Source organism: Mastigoproctus giganteus, chromosome 3, assembly GCF_048544385.1.
Source record: "Mastigoproctus giganteus isolate SK-2022 chromosome 3, ASM4854438v1, whole genome shotgun sequence".
In the NCBI taxonomy this organism is placed as follows: domain Eukaryota; kingdom Metazoa; phylum Arthropoda; class Arachnida; order Uropygi; family Thelyphonidae; genus Mastigoproctus; species Mastigoproctus giganteus.
The window spans coordinates 182703903-182729976 of record NC_143577.1 but is presented as its reverse complement, the minus strand read 5'-3'; the positions used below and the strand labels follow the sequence as shown (position 1 = coordinate 182729976).

Sequence of the window (26074 nt, the reverse complement as noted above, 5' to 3'; positions counted from 1 at the left end):
TTGGGTAGACATTTAAAACTCCTTCACTGCCTCCCATGGTTAAAGAACTCCATTGGTGTCAAAGTTCTTTGTTTATTTTCCACCCCTTCATCACGTAACTCCTCTGAGACCTTGAATTCACTCATCTGAATTTCACTTAATTGAATCAGTTAATTCAGAATTTTGAGTGTTGACATTTTAAGTATGCACCACATACTTAAAATGTCATACTTAAAAACTCACACTGAAAAAACCTTTCCTGTATTTTTTCAAGTGTCTCCTCTTGAAATCTAGGGAAATCACCCATAACTTCCTTCATGTAGCATTCATACAATAGAAACTGCCATCATCACAGACAATTGCACTATTGTCTATTGCATTCTTGACAATGAAGCATTTCCAATATTCCCTGAGCTCTTTTTTCCATCAGTAGCCATCATACATTTAGGATATTATTAAAATGAAATGATTCCCATTTAGGAAATATGATAGTATGTCTTGAATTAGCAATCACATTCTGGTCCTTAGGGTGTAAGATTGATTTTGTATTGGGGAAAAGAAGGTGGAATTTATTATTCCAGCTCCACCATCCCATTTCTAATTCATCTTATGAAGGTTGTCTGAGCGAGCTGGAGCACTGTTAATGATCCATAAGTCATTATTGCCAAAACAAATCTTTAATGCAGGGCAGAAATGATAGCAGAACCACTTCTGGAATAAGGCTGGTAGCCCAAGTGTTTTTGTTTGACTTCAAAACAAGACAAAGCTAAAGTCTTCAAAGTTCTTGGTTTCTCATAGTAGTAAATAAGCATCAATGAGAAATCTCAAATAATACTGCCTCCCAGAAGAAGTAAGTTGATTCTCAGAAGACTAATACTTATCAAGTTCTTCTCTTCCTACACGATGAAAGTTTTGTTGGTCATTTTCTTACAGAACAGCTTGTTTCGTCAATGTTAAAGATTTGTTTTGGAGTTTAGATATGCTTAGAACACGTTTATCTTTTAATCTTGACTGCTCTTACTGGACTTTTAAACTGGAGACTGCATGAGAGAGAAAATGTAAGAGAGTAATAGATCCATGTTTTTTTTTTTTTTTTTAAATTTTCAGCTAACGCATTTTTTTGTTTTATAGAAAATAAAATGTGTAAAAAATGTTTTTTTAAATGTTTCATTATTAAATTAATTTTTTAAATAAAAATTAAAAAGTCACGTAAAATAAGTACTTCAATTTATTAAGAAAAGATGAAATACTGGTACTGTCCACTGAAAATTGGCATTGTCCAAAATTCAAAAAACCCAATAACTTTTCCCAGAAATTAAAAAGGAAATTGGCACCTATACGGTGCCATTCTACTGTGTTTGCCATAATTTGAGCTCTACCACTGGCAAGTTAAATTAATTTCAAGTGCTGTTTCCTTGAAAAATGTAAAAATGTCTGAAAAATTTATGGAACAGCAAATTTTTATGGAAGCTGAAATTTCTGGTTAAATTGAGGAAACCTCTACCAGAAGTTCTGAATTATTACAAGAGGTTTACAAGGAATGTGCAGTCTCAACAGGTTGAGTTTTTGATTGTCACAAACAGCTTTCTGAATGAAAAGAAAATGTCTATGATGATTCTTGATCTGGCCATCCAACGACAATGAAAACTGATGAACATGTTAAAGTGCAGGCTCTTGTTCATAACAACTGAAGGTTGATTATCAGAATAATAGCTTAAGAAATCTAGCAGCATATACAAGGGCACTAAAATCAATATCAGTTAATGAGTTCTAGAAATGATTCCAATTATGGCAGAAGAGGATCAACGAAGTAGCAGATTAAATTTGTGTAATTTAATCTGCTACGTCATCAAGAGAGTTCTGTTGATGCCATTTATATTTTGTTATGACTACTGGCTCACCAAGAACTGTTTGATTAGAAATGTGATCTTGGTAATATGTATGGCATAAATATTGTTAATATGTAAATCGAAAACAGGAAAATATGAAAAATTTATTAACATATTTTTTTACTAGGTTTTATTTTTTTTATTTCATGTTTAGAATTCCTCTCCCGTCATGTAAAAGTACATGCAAAAACTATTTTACAAAGTTTGTGAAGGTTGAAACTTCACCGGTAAACATTTTTTTATTATTATGTTTTTTTTTTTTAAAGTATTTTTAATTGGCAGAATAGCCAATATAAAGAGAATTACCATCAATCTCTGAGGAGCAATTTATAATTAAGTTAAAATTGACCTTATCAATTATTTGCTTTTGTTGCCTTCAAATACAAAAGTATTTGTTGCCTTCAAAGTAGTTCCTTGGGAACTATTTTGAAGGCAACAAATACAAAGTACAGCCACTTCCTGATTAACGTAAGGGTTGCATTCCGCAGAACTCTACATAAGTCAGAATTTCCCCCATGCTTGTGCAGTACTCGCAATTGTGCTCACTGAATTGATTGAATTTTAAAAAAAATGTTCGATTAACATGTGAATAGAATTATTTATTGTATGTATTAAATTTTTTTATCTCATGCGCAAGAAAAATTACAAAAGCATGCAATTTAAAAAATTTAAAAATTATAAAATTACAAAAAAAGAGAGGAGACAGGCATAACATCAGTAAGTTATACCTTTTGAGCATCATTGCCAGAATTGACATCTTCAGCTGATAAGTACGCAGCTGCAGAGGTTGAGGGCTGTGGAGATTTAGAAGGGGTCGGCTGCTCAACCTTGTTATTGTTATTTGGTTTTTTTTTTAGGAGCATTAGCAACTAAGGCCATATTGCTCCAGGAATATGCAGTGGTCATTCCCTGACCTTTCCTCATCCTCCGTATTTGGTGGTGACGGGCCCCGGTCTAATCAATAAGCGTGCGCTACGCACTGCTGCTCCTTCCCACCTGGCTACAGAGTCACCCCGCTCAACCTTACGAAAAAGAACATATTAATGGATGACTGGATGGTGGCTTTTTTATTTTCATCATAGATTTCTTTGTAGCAAGCAAGCATATCATTCACCCCTTTGTTAACTTTTAAGAATCATTCGCTGTCAGGATCCATCTTTTTAAGCCTCGCCATTGCTGATGCAATTTCACGAAATGCCATTGCCATCTCTCTGGTGTGGAAGCATCTCGACTCCTCATTTGGTTCATCTTGAGCTTCGTCAGCATTTTCTTCTTTCACTTTCTGCAAGTCAATAAGTTCTTTGTTAGATAATTCCTTCTCTTCTATTAACTCCTCCACGTGTTTGGCAACAACCTCCAATTGAAGTAGCTCTGCAACCTTTACAATCTTATCTGTAACCTCTTCATATGATTCGTCTTTTTCAAACCCTTCGAAGCTTTTTATGTGCTATGGGCATATTTTCTTCCATGCACCATTTAAACAACTTTTAGTAATTTCCACCCAGGCCTTATTAATGTTTAATATGGCAGGATATATATTGTAAGATTTCCAAAAGTCTCATAATGTAACATTTTTCTTACAATGCCCGAGCAGATGTTGTGCATAAATAGTATGCGTTTAAGTTCGGAATAACATCCTGATCCATAGGTTCGATGAGTGAAGTCGTGGTTGGCAGTAGAAATATGACTCTCACGTTTGAATTGAAATCATCTAGATACGTAGGATGTCCAGGAGCATTATCTAATAGAAGCAAAATCTTGAAAGGAATGTCGTTGTCTTTACAATATTTTTCAACCTCGGGAATGAAGCAGCATTTAAACCAATCCTTAAAGAGAGATTGTTATCCATGTTCTCTGGTTCGATCAAAAATGCACAGGTAGGGTGGCTTTATTAATGCCCTTAAATGCACGAGGATTTCCAGAATGGTATGCAAGCAGTGGTATTAATCTGTAATCTCCCACTGCATTAGCCCCAAGCAAGAGGGTGGCCCCATCTTTTGAAGCCTTGAAACCTGGCATTGTCTTTTCCTCTTTGGCAATGTATGTTTGATCTGGCATTTTTTTCCAATATAGAGCAGTCTTGTCAATGTTAAAAATTTGCTGCATTGAATAGCCAGCTTTATCAATAATTTTTTCCAACACATCACAAAATTTCTTTGCAGCTGTAAAATCAGCACTGGCAACTTCACTGTATACTTTAATATTTTGTAAACCAGCATGATGCTTGAACCTATTAAACCACCTGTTGCTTGCCATGAACTTGGCTTGGGGTTCACCGTACTTATCCTTAATATCTTCATAAATACTTCTTGCTTTTGCTTGAATGGCCATTGGACTCAGGGGCACTTGCTTCTGAATCTGATTTTCCATCCATATTATTAATAGCAGTTCCATCTTTGATATAGCACCTGAACACTGTTTTGTGATCACTGTTGATCTTAAGTGCATTGGTCCTTTGACATGTTCTTTTATACGCACACTGTCCCTTAAAATAGTATTCATTGTTGAAGCAGCGAGACCTAATTCCCGTGCAATAGATGACAAATTTTGTCCTCCTCCTTACTTTTTAATCATTTTCACCTTCATTTCTAAATCAATTTTGTTTCGTTTCCTGGCACTGCCACCACTTGCACTTTCCATTGGTTCCAGAAAGATGTTTTAGTGAAATGTGAGTCCGCATTTGTTTGTTGTTTGGTTTTTAGGAGCATTAGCAACTAAGGCCATATTGCTCCAGGAATATGCAGTGGTCATTCCCTGACCTTGCCACATCCTCTGTATTTGGTGGTGACGGGCTTGAACCCCACTCTAATCAAGAAGCGTGTGCACTGCTGCTCCTTCTCACCTGGCTACGGAGATGTCGTGAGCTCGCATGGGGTGATAATAGTGAGTTTTTGCCTTAACCCTGTGAAATTATTTACATTAAATTTCATTTTGACCGTGATCATGGTGCCAACTAAGAGAATAAGTGACAGCGGTACTAGTAAATCTATCAAAAAAAAAAAAAAAAAATGAAAGCAGTCAATTCGGATCAAAAAATTAAAATAAGGATGTTTGAAAATGGTCAAACATGAACAAGTATCGTGCAGAATTTAGATTTGTCAGTGTCAAAAGCAAACACAATAATAAAGGAAAAAAGACAGAATACGAGACGCAGTGAAGGGATTGGCACCAATGAAGTCAACTATGATAAACAAGGCTACGAAATACATATCAGTTTTTACTGTACAATTTCTTCCTTTATGAAACAAGTAAACATTGTTTTCTTTTCTTATGTGGCCACTCCAGCAACTTCACCGCTGTCCCCAGATAAAGTTTTTAATTGAACTAATTAAAAATATATCACTATTTATCTTCATTCTTCTGAGGATATTATGTGGTTTTTATAATTTTGGCATATCACGGATATAGGAGCAATATTTTATTAGTCATTCCCTAGTTACGTAAAACTCGACTTACGTAAGAAGTTCTGGAATGTATGTTGGGGACTTACAGTATTTTTGGATTAACCGGGAAATCGATTATCCAGGATTTTTATTTTACCATCTATCCAGAAAATTGAGAGTCTACTGTACTTGGATTGAATTTGAAAGTGTCTGCAATTCTGCCCAGACACGATAGAAGGGAGTATATGATGAGAGCTTTGTCGATCAATTCGGCCCTGGAAAGAATGTGCAAGGCTCAAGGGGTAGAATTTTTTTCAGCCTGGACTGTACTTGTTAACAGGAGAGACTGCTTCTATAGGGATGGGATACACTTAAATAGAAAGGGTGCAAGAATATTTGCTGATGCTATCGAGGCAGTGTTAGGTGGGTCGGAAAACTGATAGCTTGGGGGGATACAAGGACTAATAGTTTAACAGTAGCCGTAGGCAGAGGTGAAGGTGATTCTTGCACAACTTCTATTAGAATAAGTAGAACCTGGAGCGTGGGGTGTTGGGGGTTTCAGGGACTGATGGCAGTCATCCTGAAATAGGTGAGTATATGGGATGTGTTAGGGTAACTAAGAATAGGAGTAGGAGCATGTATGCTCGCATGTATACCAATGCTAGAAGTATAGTAAATAAATTCGATGAATTTGAAGTGTTGGTCAAGACATCAAAGGTGGATATTGTTGGGATAGCAGAGATGTGGTGTCACACAGATATAAGGAATGCTGAACTGGAATTTGGGGAGTACAATGTGTACAGAAAGGATAGACATGATAGAAAGGGAGGTGGTGTTATGCTGTTAATTAAGAAAAACATAAAATCAAAAGAAGTGCATCCAGTTGATATAGATGAACAGTGCACTGTTGAGTCAGTTTGGTGTGACATAAGCACTGCGAAAGCAAAAATAAGAGTAAGAGTGTGTTATAGGCCTAATGACTCGAATGAGTACAATGAACAATTGTACAGAAAAATAGAGTGGGCTAGTAAATCGAAATGTCTTATTATAATGGGCGATTTTAACTTCCCAGATACTGACTGGAACTTGTGGTTTGGCCACTCACACACTAGTCAGACTTTTGTAGATTTATTGGATGATTGTTTTCTGCAGCAGCATGTTTGAGAGGCAACCAGAGAAAGTAATACTCTTCATCTGGTTATCGGCAGTGATCATTCGTGTATTAAGAATTTGCAGATAAAGGAACCACTAGGTGGCAGTGATCACAGTGTACTGATGTGGGATTTACTTAAAGATTTAATTACCATCAGGGGTAAAGGAAAGGGTTTTTGCTTCTGTAAAGGTGAGTACAGTGCTCTCTGACAGTTTTTAAATTCTGTACACTGGGATCAACTGACGATGTTACCAACAGTAAATTCTAAGTGGGAAGCGTTCAATGAATTAATCGTGGAAGCTACTAAAAGTTTCATACCTATTAAGAAATATTGTTCAAGGTTTAGGCCTAAATGGTTATCTAATGAACTAATGAGACTTGTAATAGAGAAGAAAAATGCATGGGATGCATATAAATTATCAAGCGACTCAGAAGCCTATGGCAGATATAAGCTAGTCTAATCAAGTCAACAAGGAAGCTAGGCAAGCGAAGGCAGATTACGAGAAATCCTTGGCAAAAGATGCTAAGAAAAACAGCAAGGATTTCTTTACTAATATAAACTCTAAAAGGAAGGGGATGAATCTGATCGATCCACTTGACATTGATGATTCGACTGTTGATGATCCTGCTCAGATAGCAAACAAACTGAATGAGTATTTTGCATCTACATTCACACATGAGGAATTATTAAGGTTTGAAAATGGCAGAAGGTTATAAAATTGTAGCAGGATACTTAATGATTTTGGAATAACTGAAAGCAAAGTGGAGGAGAAGTTGTTGAAATTAAACATAAGAAAAGCACCTGGGGTGGATGGGATCTATCCAGTTATGTTAAAGGAAGCGGCAAAGCAACTAAGCAAACCCTTAGCCATAATTATGAGAGCGTCCTTGGACTCAGGGGAGGTTCCCACGGACCGGAGATGTGCCAATGTATCCCCAGTTCACAAAGGGGTATCGAAGGGTGACACGAGTAATTACAGACCAGTCAGTTTAACTTCTGTTCCGGGTAAAATAATGGAGTCACTGGTTAAAAATGCATTGCAGGATCATCTAGACAAGACTGCAGCAATAATTCAGACACAGCATGGGTTTGTTAAGGGAAAGTCTTGTCTGACAAATTTGATAGGATATTATGATGTGGTTACACAGGAACTGAATACAAAAAATAATTTTGATATCATATATTTGGATTTCAGGAAAGCTTTTGACACTGTTGCACATGGAAGACTATTGTACAAATTGGAGCAGAATGGTATTAAGGGTAAGTTGCTACAATGGATAAAAGGATGGTTAAGTGGGAGAAGACAGAGGGTGGTAATCAATGGGTGCTGCTCTTCGTGGACTGATGTTATTAGTGGAGTCCTACAGGGTTCGGTGTTAGGTCCACTGTTGTTTTGTATATTTATCAATGATATTGATGAAGGTATATCAGGTTTAATGTCAAAGTTTGCAGATGATACAAAGATTGGCAGGGTTGTTAATGACAGTAATGGCAGTGTGCTACTGCAACAGGATCTAGATAATTTGGGCAGATGGGCTAAGAAGTGGCAACTGAAGTTTAACCTTGACAAATGCAAAGTACTGCATATGGGTAGAAGTAACCCCAGAGAAACATACCAACTGTGTGGTACTACACTTAAGGTGGTAGAAAATGAAAAAGACCTGGTAGTAATTGTGCAGTCAGATATGAAGTTTTCTGAGAAATGCAGACAGGCTGCCAGGGCAGGTCATGGGGTTTTGTCAATGATATATAGGAATTTTGCTAGAAGGGAAAAGGAGGTGATTATCCCTTTGTATAAGGCAATGGTCAGGCCATGCCTTGAGTACTGCGTACAGGTCTGGAGGCCTCATTTTAGGAAGGATGTAGATTTACTTTAGCGTGTAGAGAGAAGGGCAACAAGATTGGTGAGGGGAATGAAGGGATCCTCTTACCAAGAGAGGCTTAAGTTCTGCAAATTGCAGTGGCTGGAGACTAGGCACCTGCGCAGTGATCTGATTGAGCATGCTGAATTCTGATGGGATCCTTCACTTGTTCAGATTACGAACCTAAGGGGGCATAAATTCAAATTAAGAAAAGACAGATGTAGAATAGATGTGCGAAAATTTTCCTTTAGCCAGCGGGTGGTTATTTGCTTCAACAAACTTCCATCTGTCGTTGTGGAAGTTGACAGGTTAAATAAATTTCAGGAGGAACTGAACAGGCATTTGGAGGCAATGGTGTGATTTTTTTTTTTTTTTGGCTGATATTTGCATAAGCTCATACACTTGCTTTCTTGCATCACATGCCACTACTACTACTACTATATCATGGATGTAGGAGCAATATTTTATTAGTCATTCCCTAGTTACGTAAAACTCAACTTACGTAAGAAGTTCTGGAATGTATGTCAGGGACTTACGGTATTTTTGGATTAACCGGGAAATCGATTATCCAGGATTTTTATTTTACCATCTATCACGAAAAATTGAGAGTCTACTGTACTTGGATTTCAGGAAAGCTTTTGATGCTGTTGCACATAGAAGACTACTGTAAAAATTGGAGCAGTATAGCATTAAAGGCAAGTTTCTGCAATGGATAAAAGGATGGTTGAGTGGGGGAAGACAGAGAGTGGTAATCAATGGGTACTGCTTCATGTGGACTAATGTTATTAGTGGTGTTCCTCAGGGTTCAGTGTTGGGCCCATTGTTGTTTTGTATATTTATCAATGATATTGATGAAGGTATATCAAGCTTAATGCCAAAGATGATACAAAGGTTGGCAGGGTTCTTAATAACGGTAATGAGAATATGCTGCTGCAACAGGATCTGGAATAGTTGGGTAGATGGGCTTAGAAGTGGCAACTGAAGTTTAACATTGACAAATTCAAAGTACTGCATATGGGTAGCAGTAACCCCAGAGAAATGTACCAACTATGTGCTGTTATACTCAGGGTAGTAGAGAATGAAAGAGACTTGGGGATAATTGTGCAGTCAGGTATGAAGTTTTCTGACAGTGCAGACAGGCTGTCAGAGTAGGTCATGGGGTCTTATCAATGATATACAGGAATTTTGAGAAGTGGGATAAGGAGGTGATTATCCCATTGTATAAGGCAATAGTCAACTTGAGTACTGCTTACAGGTCTGGAAGCCTCATTTTAGGAAGAATGTAGAGTTGCTAGAATGAGTACAGAGAAGGGCAACAAGACTGGTGAAGGGAACAAAGGGGTGCTCTTATGAAGAAAGGCTTAAGTTCTGCAAATTGAAGATTCTGAAGCCTAGGCACCTGTGAGGCGACCTGATTGAGGTGCATAAGGTCTTGAATAGATTGAGCAGGCTCAATGCTGACGGGATTCTTCCTCTTGCTCAGATTACAAAACTGAGGGGGCATAGATTGAAACTGATGAAAGACAGTTGTAGAATAGATGTGTGTAAGTTTGCTTTTAGCCAGCGGGTAGTTGATTGCTGGAACAAACAATCTGTTGTTGTGGAAGTTGATAGCTTAAATAAATTCAAGACAGAACTAGACAAACATTTGAAATGAATGGATCAGTGAAATGGGAAGGGTTTTTTTTTTCTTTTTTATTTGGCTGATGCTGTATTTCTTGCGTCATGTGCTGATGCGTCGTGTGCGTCACTAATGCTAATTCCTGGTGAGCCAGTAGTCAGAACAAAATATAAATGGCATCAACAGAACTCTCTTGATATAGCAGATTAAATTACACAAATTTAATCTGCTACTTCATCAATTACTAATTTTATTTATGTATTTTAATTAATTATTTTTGCACTAGATTGCTTTTGATTCGTAAAAGTTAGGATATTGATAAAATTTATATATTATACTAAAAATCCTCACAACATAACAAAATTTTAGTGCAAAACTATCTGTCATTATTTTAAGCAACAACAGTTACCTCATTTAAACTAATACAATGAGCAGGTCTTGTATGTACGTTTGGCATAAATCTTGCACATTGTCTTGTGTTCATGTCCAATATGCCTATTGAGCTTGTAGAATATGCACATACACACAGATCTAGAGATACCTGATAAGTAATATAACAAACCCTAAAAGTTAACAAGATAAACAGTATGTTTTATGATTTTTAAAGTCAAAACATGGAGGGTTGGAGAAGTATATACCAGGGTATTAGTCTTCATTCTCAAAAAATAACATATCAATTTAAAAAAAAAAAAAAAAAAAAGAACAAACTTACTTATAACATATATAGCTGGATAGTCCAATGTATTTTATCTTCCTTTACCTTTCTTTATCTTAATTTCTGTCAATGTATAATCTGCAGTTATTATGCCATTTGGTTCAAGTAGAAGTTAGCATTTAGTTTCAGATCTTTTCCATCTATTCCTGTATCATGAAGACAAGTTATAAGTTTTTCATGGTTGACTGTGTTGTCAAAATCTTTTTCATAATCCTTGAAGAATATCACTGGTTAAAGAAGTAATGCAGGACCATTTGGACAGGCATGCAAATATACTGCAATCACAGCATGGATTTGACAAAGGGAGGTCTTGTCCAATGAATCTGATAGGTTACTATGATGCAGTGAGCAAGGAACTGGATGCAAAAAATAATTTTTACATCATACACTTAGATTGCAGGAAGGCTTTTGATGCTGTTGCACATAAAATAATGCTTTAAAAACTGGTAAAAATGTGGCATTAAGGGCAAGTTATTGCTATGGATAAAGGGATGGTTAAGTTGAAGAAGACAGAGAGTGGTTATCAATGCTGACTGCTCTTCATGGACTAATGTTATTAGTGGAGTTTCTCAGGATTCAGTGCTGGATCCATTGTTGTTTTCAATATTTATCAATGATATTGATGAAGGTATATCAGACTTAATGTCTAACTTTAAAGAAGATACAAAGGTTGGCAGGGTGGTTAATGACAGTCATCAGGGTGAGCTACTGCAATGAGATCTGGGAAAATTGGGTTGATGGGCTGAGAGAGATGCTGAGAGATGGCAGTTGAAGTTTAACATTGACAAATGCAGGGTACTGCACATGGATAGCAGTAACCCCAGAGTAACTTATCAACTGTGTGGTACTACACTCAGGGTAGTGGAGAATGAAAAATACCTGGGAGTAATTGTGCAGTCAGACATGCAATTCTCTGAGCAGTGCAGACATGCTGCCAGGATGCTCACGGGGTTTTGTCAATGATATATAGAGAAATTTTGCTAGCAGGAATAAGGAGGTGATTATCCCTTTGTATAAGGCCATGGTTGGTCTGAAGGCCTCACTTTAGGAAGGATGTACAATTGCTGGAATGGGTGCAGAGGACAACCAGACTCGTGAAGGGAACAAAAGGGTGCTCTTATCTATAAATGCTAGCTACAGACTAGGCACCTGCAGTGAGATCTGATTGGGATATTGAAAGCCTTGACTGGATTGAGTAAGCTGAATGTTAATGGCATTCTTCCACTTGCTGAGCCCACACACGAGGGGACACAAATTTAAGTTGAGAAAGGAAGGTTGCAGGATAGATGTGCAGATGTTTGCCTTCAGTCAATGTTGATTGGGTGGTTTGATTGTTGGAACAGGCTTCCATTTGTTGTTGTGGAAATGGATGGGTTGAATCAATTCAGTGGAGAACTAGACAAATTCTTGGAAGGTACAGATGGGTAAACTGTTTTTTTTTTTTTTGGCTGATGCTATATAAGCTTAAGAGTAACTTATCAACTGTGTGGTACTACAATCCGGGTAGTAGAGAATCAAAAATACCTGGGAGTAATTGTGCAGTCAGACATGCAATTCTCTGAGCAGTGCAGACATGCTGCCAGGATGCTCATGGGGTTTTGTCAATGATATATAGAGAAATTTTGCTAGCAGGAATAAGGAGGTGATTATCCCTTTGTATAACTGGGTCAACTGTTGATGATCCTGCTCAGGTAGCTAACAAACTACATGAATATTTTGCATCGACATTCACACATGAGGAGTTATTCAGCAAGGGGAATGCCAGAGGTGTATTCAACTCTAGCAGTAAGCTACAGAATCTTGAAATAACTGGGAGTAAAGTGGAGGAGAAACTGTTGAAGATAAACACAAGAAAGGCACCCGGGGTGGATGGGATCTATCCAGTTATATTAAAGGAGGCAGCAAAGGAAGTAAGCAAACCCTTAGCCATAATTATGAGAGCTTCCTTGGACTCAGGGGAGGTACCCATAGACTGGAAATGTGCAAATGTGACCCCAATTCACAAAGGAGGATCAAAGACTGACACAAGTAATTATAGACCTGTGAGCTTAACTTCTGTTCCAGGAAAATTAATGGAGGCACTGGTTAAGGAAGCACTGCAGGATCATTTAGACAAGACTTCAGTTATAGCTCAGACACAGCATGGTTTTGTTAAGGGGAAGTCTTGCCTGACCAACTTGATTGGATACTATGATGCAGTCACAAAAGAACTGGATGCAGGGAATAACTTTGATATTACATATTTGGATCTTAGAAAGGCTTTTGATACTGTTGCACATGGAAGACTGCTACACAAATTGGAGCAGTGTGACATTGGAGGCAAATTGCTGCTATGGATAAAGGGATGGTTGAGGGGGAGAAGACAGAGAGTGGTAATCAATGGACACTGCTCATCGTGGACTAATGTTATTAGTGGAGTCCCTCAGGGCTCAGTGTTGGGTCCATTATTGTTTTCTGTATTTATAAATGATATTGATGATGGTATATCAAGCTTAATGTCCAAGTTTGCAGACGATACAAAGGTTGGCAGTGTTGTCAAGAACACTACTGACACTATGCTGCTGCAACAGGATCTGGAAAGGTTGAGCAGATGGGCTGAGAGGTGGCAAATGAAGTTTAACATTGACAAATGTAAAGTACTACACATGGGAAACAGCAACCCCAGAGCAACGTATCCACTCTGTGGTATTACACTGACAGTGGTAGAGAATGAAAGGGTCTTGGGGATGGTTGTGCAGGCAGATATGAAGTTCTCTGAGCAGTGCAGACGGGCTGCAAGAGTAGCTCATGGAGTATTGTCAATGATATACAGGAATTTTTCCAGCAGGGATAAGGAGGTGATTATTCCATTGTATAAGGCGATGGTCAGGCCACACCTAGAGTACTGTATACAGGTCTGGAGGCCTCATTTCAAGAAGGATGTAGAGCTGCTTGAACGAGTACAGAGAAGGGCAACAAGATTAGTGAATGGAACAAAGGGGTGCTCTTACGAAGAAAGGCTTACGTTTTGCAAATTACAGTGTCTGGAGACTAGGCACCAGCGAGGTGATCTGATAGAGGTGTATAAAGCCTTGAATGGTTTAAGCATGCTCAATGCTGATGGGATTCTTCCTCTAACTCAGAAAAATCACCTGAGAGGGCATAAATTCAAATTGACGAAAGACAGATGTAGGATAGACGTGCGGAAATTTGCCTTTAGCCAGCGGGTGGTTGGTTGGTGGAACAGACTTCCATCCCTTGTGGCGGAGGTTGATAGCCTAAATAAGTTTAAGGCTCAGCTAGACAGGTATTTTGAACGAACAGAGGGGTGAAGTGGAAGTGGGTTTTTTTTTTTTTTTGGCTGATGCTGCATAAGCTTGCTTTCTTGCATCAAATGCCTCTACTAATGCTAATGCTAATAAGGCCATGGTTATGAAGCATCTTTAGTACTGTGTACAGGTCTGAAGGCCTCACTTTAGGAAGGATGTACATCTGCTGGAATGGGTGCAAAGAAGGACAACCAGACTCGTGAAGGGAACAAAAGGGTGCTCTTATCTAGAAATGCTAGCTACAAACTAGTCACCTGCAGTGAGATCTGATTGGGATATTGAAAGCCTTGACTGGATTGAGTAAGCTGAATGTTAATGGCATTCTTCCACACACGAGGGGACACAAATTTAAGTTGAGAAAGGAAGGTTGCAGGATAGATGTGCAGATGTTTGCCTTCAGTCAATGTTGATTGGTTGGGTTTGATTGTTGGAACAGGCTTCCATTTGTTGTTGTGGAAATGGATGGGTTGAATGAATTCAGTGGAGAACCAGACAAATTCTTGGAAGGTACAGATGGGTAAACTTTTTTTTTTTTTTGGCTGATGCTATATAAGCTTGCTTTCTTGCATCATTTGTCATTACTACTACTACTGCTTTCTTTTTCATTTCTATCTCTCACAAATAGTTCTTACATTAAATATTTCTTCTCTTGTTCCTTTTCAATTTTTAAAATCAGTTTGTACAGCAACCCATCATGGACATGGCTCAGAAGTTTTTATAGTCTTGACTATATTGCTTTTTTGGAGAGAGGCACTAATGTAGAATTCATTTGATCATTTGTTGGAAATTTTCCTGTGTAAACACAGTTTGCCAATTAAATAACGAGACTGATTTTTTCTGTCTGTACTGTGAATTCTACATTAAAAAAATAGTGTAACATTTGAACTACTAGATGTGCTTTTTCGATAGAGTGCATATGCATGCACATCACTTCAGTAGTTTTTGAGTCACAGCAGTTGTAATGAGACAGTAGTGTGCTGTGTCAGAAATTTGAAGATGGAGCAATGTTCAGTAATTAAATTTTATTTTAAGTTGGGTAAAAATGTGACAGAAGCATTCAAAGACCTGAAAAAGGTTTATGGAGATGAGTGTCCATCCCATACGTGTGTTAGAGTGGTTTGTGTGTTTTTGCGATGGACATGAATCGACTGAGGATGACCCCAAACTGGGATGGCTGGATTCCATCTGAACTGAAGGAAACATCGAGAGAGTCTGCAATCTTGTGAATGAAGACCAAAGTATCACCATTTGTATGATGGCAGTTTAACATGTAGAACATTAATAAAGAAATGCCTTGTGACAGTTTAAAAAATGATTTAGGGTAACAAAAGATTTGTTCACGATTTGTGCCACACAGCTTGAACCATGAACAAAAGCAAAAAAGAATCAACTACTGTTGTGATTTCTTTGAATCTGTTGAAGACAATCCTGATATTCTGAAGTGAATTGTGATGGATGATGCAAGCCGGTGCTTTCAATATGACTTGGATGAAACAGGTTGTTGTTGTTATTTGGTTTTTAGGAGCATTAGCAACTAAAGCCATATTGCTCCAGGGATATGTGGTGGTCATTCCCTGACCTTTCCACATCCTCCATATTTGGTGGTGACGGGCTCAAACCCCGGTCTAATCAAGGATGAAAAGACATAGCATGGATTGATGATTGCCTAGCTCATCCAGGCAGAAGAAGATTCGACCCAAGAAATCTTGCATTGAGACAATGCTGATCATTTTCTTCGACCTCAAAGGAATCATTCACAAAAAATTCATCCCTCAGGGCACTACAGCCAACAGCTACTGTTTGGGTGTCACACACCATCTGTGTGAATGCATGCATCAAGATGAATAATGAATTAATCTATGATGTGATTTGTTCGACACAAAGCAGTTTTTGGCGAAGAAAGTGATCATGACTAATGATCACCCTCCCCCACTAACCCAATTTGGCACTAGCACAGCCTATATTTTGTTCACAAAAATTAAGAGGGTGCTAAAAGGACAATGTTTTGACAACAGTAAGGCCATTCAGGAGGGAGTGATGCAGCAGCTGAAGGGTATTACTTTGGAGCAGTATCACTGATGCTTTCAGGATTTAATTAATCATTCTGAACATTGTGTAGAGTCACACAGAAATATAGCCATTTTTTGACTTGGGCATTGTTATTTTCTTTTTTTTTAAATTTTGTCTTGTTATTGAATTGGAAGACTGTATATTAGATTAAAAAGCTTTGTTAGGCTATTACAGAATTAATAACAATAACTTTTCATCACTACACAGAACATTCAAACTAAAATATGACAAAGAAATAAAAAATCAACGGTAAAGCAGTAATAACAATAATTATCAATGCCAACTATAATAACAAAATTCTGAGACCTTCCAAAGGACAACAACACACATTGGACAATTAATAGGGACCCAACAAATTAAATCAGCAGAAAGATCAAAACAAAACAAAAATTGCTACTAAATCAGAGCAAAATAGATGAGACAACATAAAAAAAAAAAATTTCCACAGAACTCAGAAACTCCAGTGTCATTTGGAAAAAAGCCCATAAAAAAAAATAGTTTTCTATTTTCTTTATGTAAGGAACCACCCAGCCAGAAACTGGCAAGGTGGTTAGAATAATTAATCCAGCTCTACCATACAATTAAAGGGTTTTGAAATTCACAACATCTTCTGAACCACTTGCAAAATATTCAGGTCAATTCCAGTGATGTGCTGGTTTCCTATGTTGTGGACTAATATACAGGGTGATTCACTACCAGTGCAATAAACTTGCAGGAGGTGTAGGGGGCACAAAGATGAATCGGAATCACATAGCATTGCAGGGTCCGAAATGCCTTCGTCATGCGGTAGAGGACGTTGAACGGGAGGTCGCGTGAAAAGTGATCCTGCTGGAAGTCAGCATTTGTGAACCGGTTCCCGAGGCAGTAAGATGGACGAGTATTCAAACTTGAACTGGCCGACATGCACCTCGCATATGGAGCTGCGGACTGTAACGGGCGCGCCACTCTGCGCTTGTTCCAGGAACGTTTCCTGCACAGGCGTGCTCCTCATCATACGATTTTAACCGTATGATGAGAAGGTTATGTGAGACTGGTTGTTTCACAAGAGGTACCATGAATTGAGAGCGAACGACGAGGACACCAGACGATGACGAGAATGTCCTGTGTCTTGCAGAAGGCAATCCGAGTATGAGTTCATACCATCTTTAACGTGTCTAATCATTGGAGCATGCAGATTATCCACTCTGGAGGACTTTTGCTACTTGGTTTCTTCAACAGAAATGGTTCGCAAATGCTGGCTACCAGCGGGATCGCTGTTCACGCGACCTCCCGTTCAATGTCCTCTACCGCATGACGAAGTCATTTCGGACCCTGCAATGCTATGTGATTCCAATTCGTCTTTGTGCCCCCTACACCTCCTGCAAGTTTGTCGCACTGGTAATGAATCACCCTGTATATTCCAGTTGCAGCTTCTGAAACAAACTGTTTCAGAATCTCGTCACAATCAGATATTCCTTAGTATTACTATTTCTGATTTCAGGTCAGAATTTCAAAGCACGTCCAGAACTGTTGCATTTAAGCAAATTTGTTTAGCACGATGGTCATGCTGGCCATCTATGTTAAATAAACTGATATGTGAAACTAAATTTCAAGAAGTCAAGGGAAGAGGTGCAGGGAAAGTGTCAGGGAAAGCCTGTACCTTCCTAGGGAAGTACCATTCCTAATCACAATAAAATATTTGTTTCTGAAGTTTTGAACATCCATCCTATTGGTTATATCTAGATTCCATGTGATTTCTGTTTGTTATCAAAACTTTTGAAACAAATATTTTATTGTGATTAGGTATGGTACTTCCCCAGGAGGGTACAGGCTTGGCACATCTAAGGCTCTGAGCTGGATATTCTTGTTCTTTGTTTATTTGTTGATTCCCTTCTGTTTCTGACTCTTGTTTTTATTACTTTTTTTTTTCTGCAGTGAGAGTCTGCCTTCTTTTTCTCAGGGTACTTGTCCCACCCAAATTATGGACAATTAGATACAGCAATGGAAACCATCATTGGCAGTGAGCCAAGGTGTCAGGTCAGCAGGGGAGTTCATGAGATCTTCCACATTAACCAGCAAAACCACTGTGATATAAGCAGGAAGTAGAGGGGAGATGGTGAGAAATGGAATGAGGTAAAAACTCCACCAACCTTTCTTGGTGGAGTTTTATGATATCGTGGGTTTGGGTGGGATAAGAAGGAAAATTAAAAAGGGAACTTTAGAAGTGATCGGATAAGGGTTATATATTGCGGAGGTAATGAGAATAAGAATGAAGTAGAATCAGTTTTGAGTAAGCAGGTAACTGAAAGTGTGGAAGTGATGAAATTTATTAGTGATAGGTTGATAATTGGATGGATTGGATGCAGAACCAAAAGGAGTGGCATTAGTACAAGGACCGTATTTCTTCGATTCTAAGATGGCATTGATTGTAAGACGTACCTTAATTTCAGTACTACCAACAGAAAAAAAGCTCTGATTCTAAGAAAAAAAAAATAAATAAATAAAATAAAACTAAAATATAGCTAACAAATATTTTTATTATAATAGAATTCAATTTACTAACAACAATAGTATTTATCAGTAGATATGTTATCATCACTTCCTTCTGAATCTTCTGAGCCATCAATATATGCATCTGAATCAATATCAGGGTCCACTTCACATTCAGAGTCTAATTCTTATGAGCCGTCATTATCTTCATTATCCCATAATATATTGTCTTCTGAGCCATCGAGAGCATTGGTGATGTAACATTTTTTAAATGAGTGCTGCACTATTCTTTCTGGGATTAGCTTCCAAGCTGTTGATACCCATTCCGCCAATTTTGATGCCGGCGCTTTCTTAATTTTTCTGGAAAGTGTCAGCGGAATGTTGTCAGTCAACAGCCAGGATTCATATTGCTTTCTCAGGTAATCCTTAAACGGTTTGTTGACTGAAACGTCGAGTGGCTGCAGTTGGCCAGTCATGCCACCAGGAATCACAACCAAGTCACTATGTTTTTGCACAATTTTATTTTTGACCCGTTTGGACAAATACCCATGAAATGCATCAAGTACTAGCATGCTAGGAGGGTTACGAAGATTTACAGGACATCTATTCCACACAACATTTAGCCAGTCTTCTGTAAGCTCTGCTGACATCCATCCATTTTTTGTGCAGACACAATAACATTTTTGGGGAAAATTTCATTCTTTGGTATGGTTTTTTGATTTAAAATTAAATATGGTGGCAACTTTCGACCATCAGCGGTGATGCATAGCATCACAATGATACACTGCTTTTTGTAGCCTGTGCTTATAATCTCGATTTCTTTAGCACCTTTAGCATTGACAGTGTAATTTCGAGGCATATCGAAGAAGACCGGGATTTCATCAGCATTTCCAATTTCACTAAGCTCATAGTTTCTTTTTTTCCTTAATTTCATCACCTGTCACTGAAAGTTAATCAGCTTCTGTTGAAAGTCTGCAGGAATTTTTTGACAGATAGATGTTCCCTGCCTTAACGATAATCCGCTACAATGCAAGAGTCTGTCGCAACAGCCATGACTGCCTTTAAAAATTATTTTCTCTATTCTGAGGGACTTGGAAATTTCTCTGGCTTTCAATTGCATGGCTTGTCAAGTGATGGGTAATCCTTTTTGCATGTCTCTGATACAAAATGTATCACAGCTTCATCGACTTGTGGAAATCTTCCTTTCTTCGGCCCTATAATCAATTGGACTATATAAGTATAGAAACAGCATAAAACTCATGCATACCAGGACTGGACATATATACTGATCATGATATTGTGATAATGGATGTGGAATTAAAGTTGAGAAGGATAAGAGGAGCAAAGAAAGATAAAAGATAAAACATGGAGAGAATAAAAACAGCAAGGAAGAATATTATTGAGGCAAAATCAAAGAAAAAGATATCACTGGAAAGGGATGATCAGAAGGATATTCAAAGTACAAATGGTACATTTAAGAGACAAAATAGCTGAAGAGGACATAGGCAGGGAATAAGACCCAGGAAACCATGGGTGACAGAGGATATGAAGAGAAATGGAGGAAAGAAGGAAATGGAAAAGTACTATTAAGTACTTTTCCATTTCCGTAAGATGGCAGAAGAAGGTATAGAGAGAGAGATTAGCAATACGTTTGGCAAATAATAGGTAAAGTAAGGAAGGAATGATGGGATGGGTTTTGTAGGGAATAAGAAGGAGAAGTATTAAAAAGCTTAGGAAAATATTATTTAACATATGAGAGTAAGGAATGTGAGCATGGAGAAAAAGGGAAGAGATCAGAGTGTTGCAGAGAGAAGAAATGAAAAGGTACCAAGAAAACATGAGGAGATAAGGGGGAGAGGGGTGGATATATAAAGAGTTATATGGGTCAAACAAGAGGCAAGAGGAGAGTAATTTTGATGTAGAAATGGTGGATCAGGACAGTTTGGGGGCCAGTCTTAATGGAAGAAGAAGAGGTAATCACAGAAACAGAGGAAGGGAAATAAGGCAGCAGGTATCAGTGGAGTTTATAAGGTTACTAGGGTAAATGCACTTAAGGGAAGTAACAGAATTATGTAAGTTAATGTAGGAGCAAGGGGAATGGCCAAAAGATTTTAAGACTACAGCAGTGATACTAATAAAAAAGAAAAGCCATACAGCGATATGTAAATTTTTTTAGAACTATAAATTTGGTACTGCAGTAGCAAAGATAATGTTAACAATTTATTACATAGAAGGATGATGAGAAAGATGGGGGAAAATGTGGGAGGGCAGTCTGGTTTCAGGAGGGAGAGGGGGATGCAACAGATGTGATGAGAATGTTGGTAGAAAGACACTTGGAAGCAAAGAAAGATGTATATAGATGTTTTAGATTTGGAGAAGGCTTCTGATTGGGTTGATTGGGTTAAGTTATTGAATATGCTGGAAAGGATAGGAAGGACAGAAGAATGATCAATAGATTATATTGGGGACAAAAATTAATAGTAAGGGTAGGACAAGATGACACAAAGTGTAGAGATGGAAAGCAACATGAACAGGTGTGAGACAGGTGTTTTGTCAGTCCCCGACTTTAATATATATGTAGAAAAAATGGCTAAAGAGACATTTGATAAAGAAATATGGATGAGGAAGAATTGTATGGGATGAATATGGAGAGGAAGATTATTGAGTGTGTTAGAATTGCAGATGATAGCAATGCAGATATCTTCCACCTGCCTTATCTGCATTGGTGGCAGATTCTGAGGAAGGAGTACAGAAATTGGTTAACAGGCTAAAACACAGTTGTAATAGATTCGTGATGAGAATAAATATTAAGAAATCAATAGTTATGAGGGTGAGAAGAGAAAGGTGCGAGTTAAATATTGAAATTGGGGGACAGCAAATAGAACATGTGAACAAGTACAAGTATTTGGGAAACATAACAGTGGAAAAAAACAAAGAGCAGCAGGGAAATAAGAATAAGAATGGATAAAATAAAATAAGCAAAGTGAAAAATATTATGGTGAGAAATTAGGAGATGGTTTAAGGAAATGATTGGTAATATGCCTAGCATGGAGCATGGTACTTCATGAAGAAGCAAAATGGACACTGAGAACAGAAGATATTAAAAGAGTAGAAAGTATGGAGGAGGATGGAAAATGAGTCAAATGAAACAAGAAATGAGGAGGTTTTGAGGATGGGTGAGAAGAGATGTTCAACTGAAATAATAAGAAGGCGGAAGAGAAACTGAATTGGATATATGTTCTGAGGTGAAAGGGTAATGAAGGATGTGATGAGGAAGAAGTTGAGGTTGGGGGGGAGAGGCCCTGAGGACAACTAAGAAAAACTGTCGGCTGAATTAAGAGGGATGGTGGATATGGGGAGATGAAGAGAAAGGCTGAGTATAGGAGGATGGAGAAGTGGTTGTTCAGCATATGCCTGGGCCTGCTCTTGGCAGAGCACTAATGATGATAATGGTGATGAGAAATTGTGAAATGGTCAGAGCATCAAAATAAATATTTATTATTTATTAATTTTTTGGAACTGGGATCTGAGCATCGGTATATCAACAGTCCAAGCATAGTTAAAGAGGGGCATGCAAAATAAGGAAACAAATAAATGAAATAAATAAACAAAATAAGGAAACAAATAAATGGAATAAATAAACGAAATAAGGAAACAAATAAATTAAATAAGGAAACAAATAAATGAAATAAACAAACAAATTAGGGAAAGATATAAGTAATTCTTCACTCTGAAAATATCAATTTGCCATTCATCTTCATATATATCTAATTAAACCTCAAAGGATACTAGAATGAAACTGATTTACTGCTGCAATGGCTGTAATATGCTTTGCATCAACAGAAATTGTGGACATTAATTCTTTAGAGCTGCGTGTTTTGTACCTTGGAGGAAACGTAATAGCAAGTATAACTTATCAATCAGCATAACTTATATTATCATGCAGTTTTCTTTTTGAATATCAGTTTGTATAAAAAAAGAACATTAAATAAGTGAAATTTCTGGTCTTAATTGGAGACTAATCATTGGTAAATATAAAAAAAACAAATAGAAAATACACCAGTGAGCCAAAACATTATGACCACCTACCTAATATGATGTTGGTCCTCCACGTGCAGCCAAAACAGCTCGTACCTGGAGAGGCATGGATGCTACAAGATTTCTAAATGTGTCTTGTGGTATCTGGTACCAACATGTAACCAGCAGATCCTTTAACTCCTGTAAGATCCGTAGTTGAGACACCACAGATTGGAGTTGCTGTTCCAACATGAACCACAGATGCTCGATGGCATTGATGTCTGGGGAATTTGGAGGCCAGACCAACACCTGGAAGTTTTTCCTCATGTTCTGTGAACCAGTCTTGAACAATCTGGGTGGTGTGGCATGGCGCATTATCCTGCTGAAAGACGGCACCACCAGAGGGGAAGACCGTTGCCATGAAATGGTGCACCTGGTCAGCAATGATGTTTAGGTAGGTGGTAGACGTCAGAGAGCATGGAACATAGATGATTGGACCCAGGGTATCCCTGTAAAACATCACACAGTGCATCCAGGTGCCATCACTTCTCCAGGTAAATGACGCACACGTACCCGGCTGTTCACACAGTGCAACAGGAAACATGATTCATTGGATCAGACGACCTTCTTCTAATCAATCAAGGTCCAGTTTTGATGCTCATGTGTCCATTGTAGGCACTGTTGTCAGTGAACCATGGTTAGTATGGACACTCGGAGTGGCCTGCGGCTACGCAACCCCATTTTCAGCAGGATTCAATGTACTATGCGTTGTGACACATTACTCCCATCACCAGCAGTCGAATTACCGGCGAGTTGCACCACAGTCGCCCTTCCGTTGCCACGTACCATCCGGGAGAGCCTTTGCTAACCTCGAACATCGATGAGCTGTGGTCATCCAACACCTCGCTGGCGGTTCATGGGTCCCACCCCCTCCTCGGACCACTTTTAGTAAGTACTAACCATGGCTGACCGTGAGCACACCACCAGCCGTGCTGTTTCGGATATGCTCTGACCCACTCGTCTGGCCATTACAATTTGGCCTTTGTAAAACTCGCTTAAGTCTGCTGCCTTTCCCATCTGAAGAACAAGAGTAACACTGATTAACAGAGCTCAGTATCAGGTGTTTTTCATACCGTGTCCCAACCCACACACACACCGTAGTTCACCTGCAGTTGCTTTGATCTGCATAAGGACTCGCTGGTCATAATGTTTTGGCTCATTGGTGTAACTAATGACAATAGCAATACTATATTTAAAAATAAACAGTTTAAATTGATGAAAATAAGAATGTAAATCAGTCTGTACAAGAATGATAAAAATGAAGTTTAGCAGTACTCTTAATCAAGTGCTATAGGCATACATTTCTGAATAAAACAACCAACTATAATGAAAACCCAAAAATTTAACGTGATACAAAGTGTATACTTTGTCCATTCATTCAAGGTAGTTTGATCAATCAAGTTTCTTAATATTATAAAGAAAGAAAAAAATTAAGAATAACCAAACTCTTATAGCCATACCAGTCAAAGAGCTCTGATGCCTTTATTCTTTCTTTACATACATAAATTAGAAAGCGCTATATAAGTTCTCCCACCCCTCAATGAGTTGATTAGCTTTGGCATTAATAGATATGAACATACCATATCATCATAAAAAAAGACCGAAATTATGTACCAGGTACATAATGAGTTGCTGCCGCTTTACTCTGAGACTGGTAGTGTCATTGATAATGTCACAGAGGGAGCCGTTAAAAACGTCTTTACTGCCGTTATTTGACTTAATATCTAAATTGAAGACATCTTTCATAAATTTAGAAAACTTCTTTCCAGCCTCAGAATTTAATTCTAGATTGAAATCACCAGTGAGAACTATACAACCTAGTGGCTCTTCCAATAATTTTGCACCTTCAATGGAATACGGCATCAAATTCTTGTTTATGAATTTCTGAATTATATCTAACGGCATCCCTGGAGTGATGTATATGGCAACAATGAAAATAGATTCACTATTGAATTTGCATATAGATCCACAAATGTCTCCGATTTCATCTGATACCACTGTCGCATTACTGCTATTATGTTGTGCAAAGATATGTGGTGTTTGTTATTGTTATTTGTTTTTTTTTTTTTTTTTTTTTTTAGGAGCATTAGCAACTAAAGCCATATTGCTCCGGGATATGCGGTGGTCATTCCCTGACCCTTTCCACATCCTCCGTATTTGGTGGTGATGGGCTCGAACCCCAATCTAATCAAGAAGTGTGTGCTACACACTGCTGCTCCTTCCCACCTGGCTACGGAGGCACCAATATGTGGTGTACTGATGATAGTTGAACCTTCATGTTGATATATTGCAACACCACCACTACGAACATCCAACCTTTTAAATTGAGTCACACATTGGAATGGTTTAAGTAATATATGTTCATTATTATCCAACCACGGTTCACTTAATATCAATATTTTGGATTTCTCTAAGATTGTACCCATTTCGATATCTCGAACATGGGCCTGTAAACTTTGTTGTTGTTGTTATTTAGTTTTTTAGGAGCATTAGCAACTAAGGCCATATTGCTCCGGTGCGGTGGTCATTCCCTGACCTTTCCGCATGTTCCGTATTTGGTGGTGACGGGCTCGAACCCCGGTCTAATCAAGAAGGGTGTGCTACGCACTGCTGCTCCTTCCCACCTGGCTACGGAGGCGCCTTGTAAACTTTGTATGTTCATTGACGATATAGATATATCATCAATATATCTATATCACTTTGTATGAAATCTTGCAGCTCATCCTGTGGAGATGGTAGCTTATTATTTTTCAAGTGATCTAGTTCAGCATGAAGTTCTATATTACTAGTGGCTTTGCCATGGTGAAATGTGAAATTGTCGTTGGGATTTGTAATATAAACCTTGCAATGAGGTCACTCGAGATAATGCCACATATACAAGTTGCTGTTGATGATCTTTCTCATAATTATATATGTCTTTGTCGAAGGTCCCTCCTTGAGATTTATGTATAGTCAAAGCACAAGCAGATACTACTAAACGAAATTGTGTATGTCTACATGTTAATTTCCTATTGTTCTTGAATGGAATTGTAGTTGATTGTTTTACAATAGGTATGGATTGACTAGGTAAATGTTTATCTTTCGCATATTGTTTATAACGAGATTGAAGGTTAGGTCCTATTTTTGACTCAGGAAATTTCATCCATACACGTTTAACTGTTTCATCATCCTCAAATTCGAAATATACTAAAGTACCGATTGCATTGTTTACCAATCCATCGACCACATCTATATTTGTAGTAAACATGTATGGTTTTCCTTTCAATAATGGTAGCATGTATAGAAGTCCTGCATTTCAGTAACTGACATTTTATGAATTTTATTTCGTATACTTGCTTGTTCTTCAGAATGATACCTTGGTATAAATCTTGTGTAACCACTTCATGGGTTTCATCTGCAACTAAAAAGCATTTGTATTATAGGAATTTACATCACTATTTCTTAAAAATAGTCGAATCCTTTGTAGACATAAATTAGAGAATCTTCTTTGGTTACAAATCTTGATTCTATAATTTTAAGTCCATCTGGTAATAACGCTTTTCCGTTG

General features: G+C 38.0%; 1 protein-coding gene across 1 annotated transcript in view; it reads right to left on the bottom strand.

Moving 5' to 3' along the window:
• The window catches only part of LOC150088452 (WD repeat-containing protein 27-like), a 316886-nt gene that overhangs the window by 52259 nt on the left and 238553 nt on the right, over positions 1-26074 (bottom strand). Inside the window, exons 19-20 of the mRNA XM_090370163.1 lie at positions 22240-22334; positions 10298-10419 (exon numbers count right to left, since the gene is read on the bottom strand). Coding sequence (XP_090226289.1) covers positions 10298-10419; positions 22240-22334 — 217 coding nt within the window. The remainder of the gene's footprint in view (positions 1-10297; positions 10420-22239; positions 22335-26074) is intronic.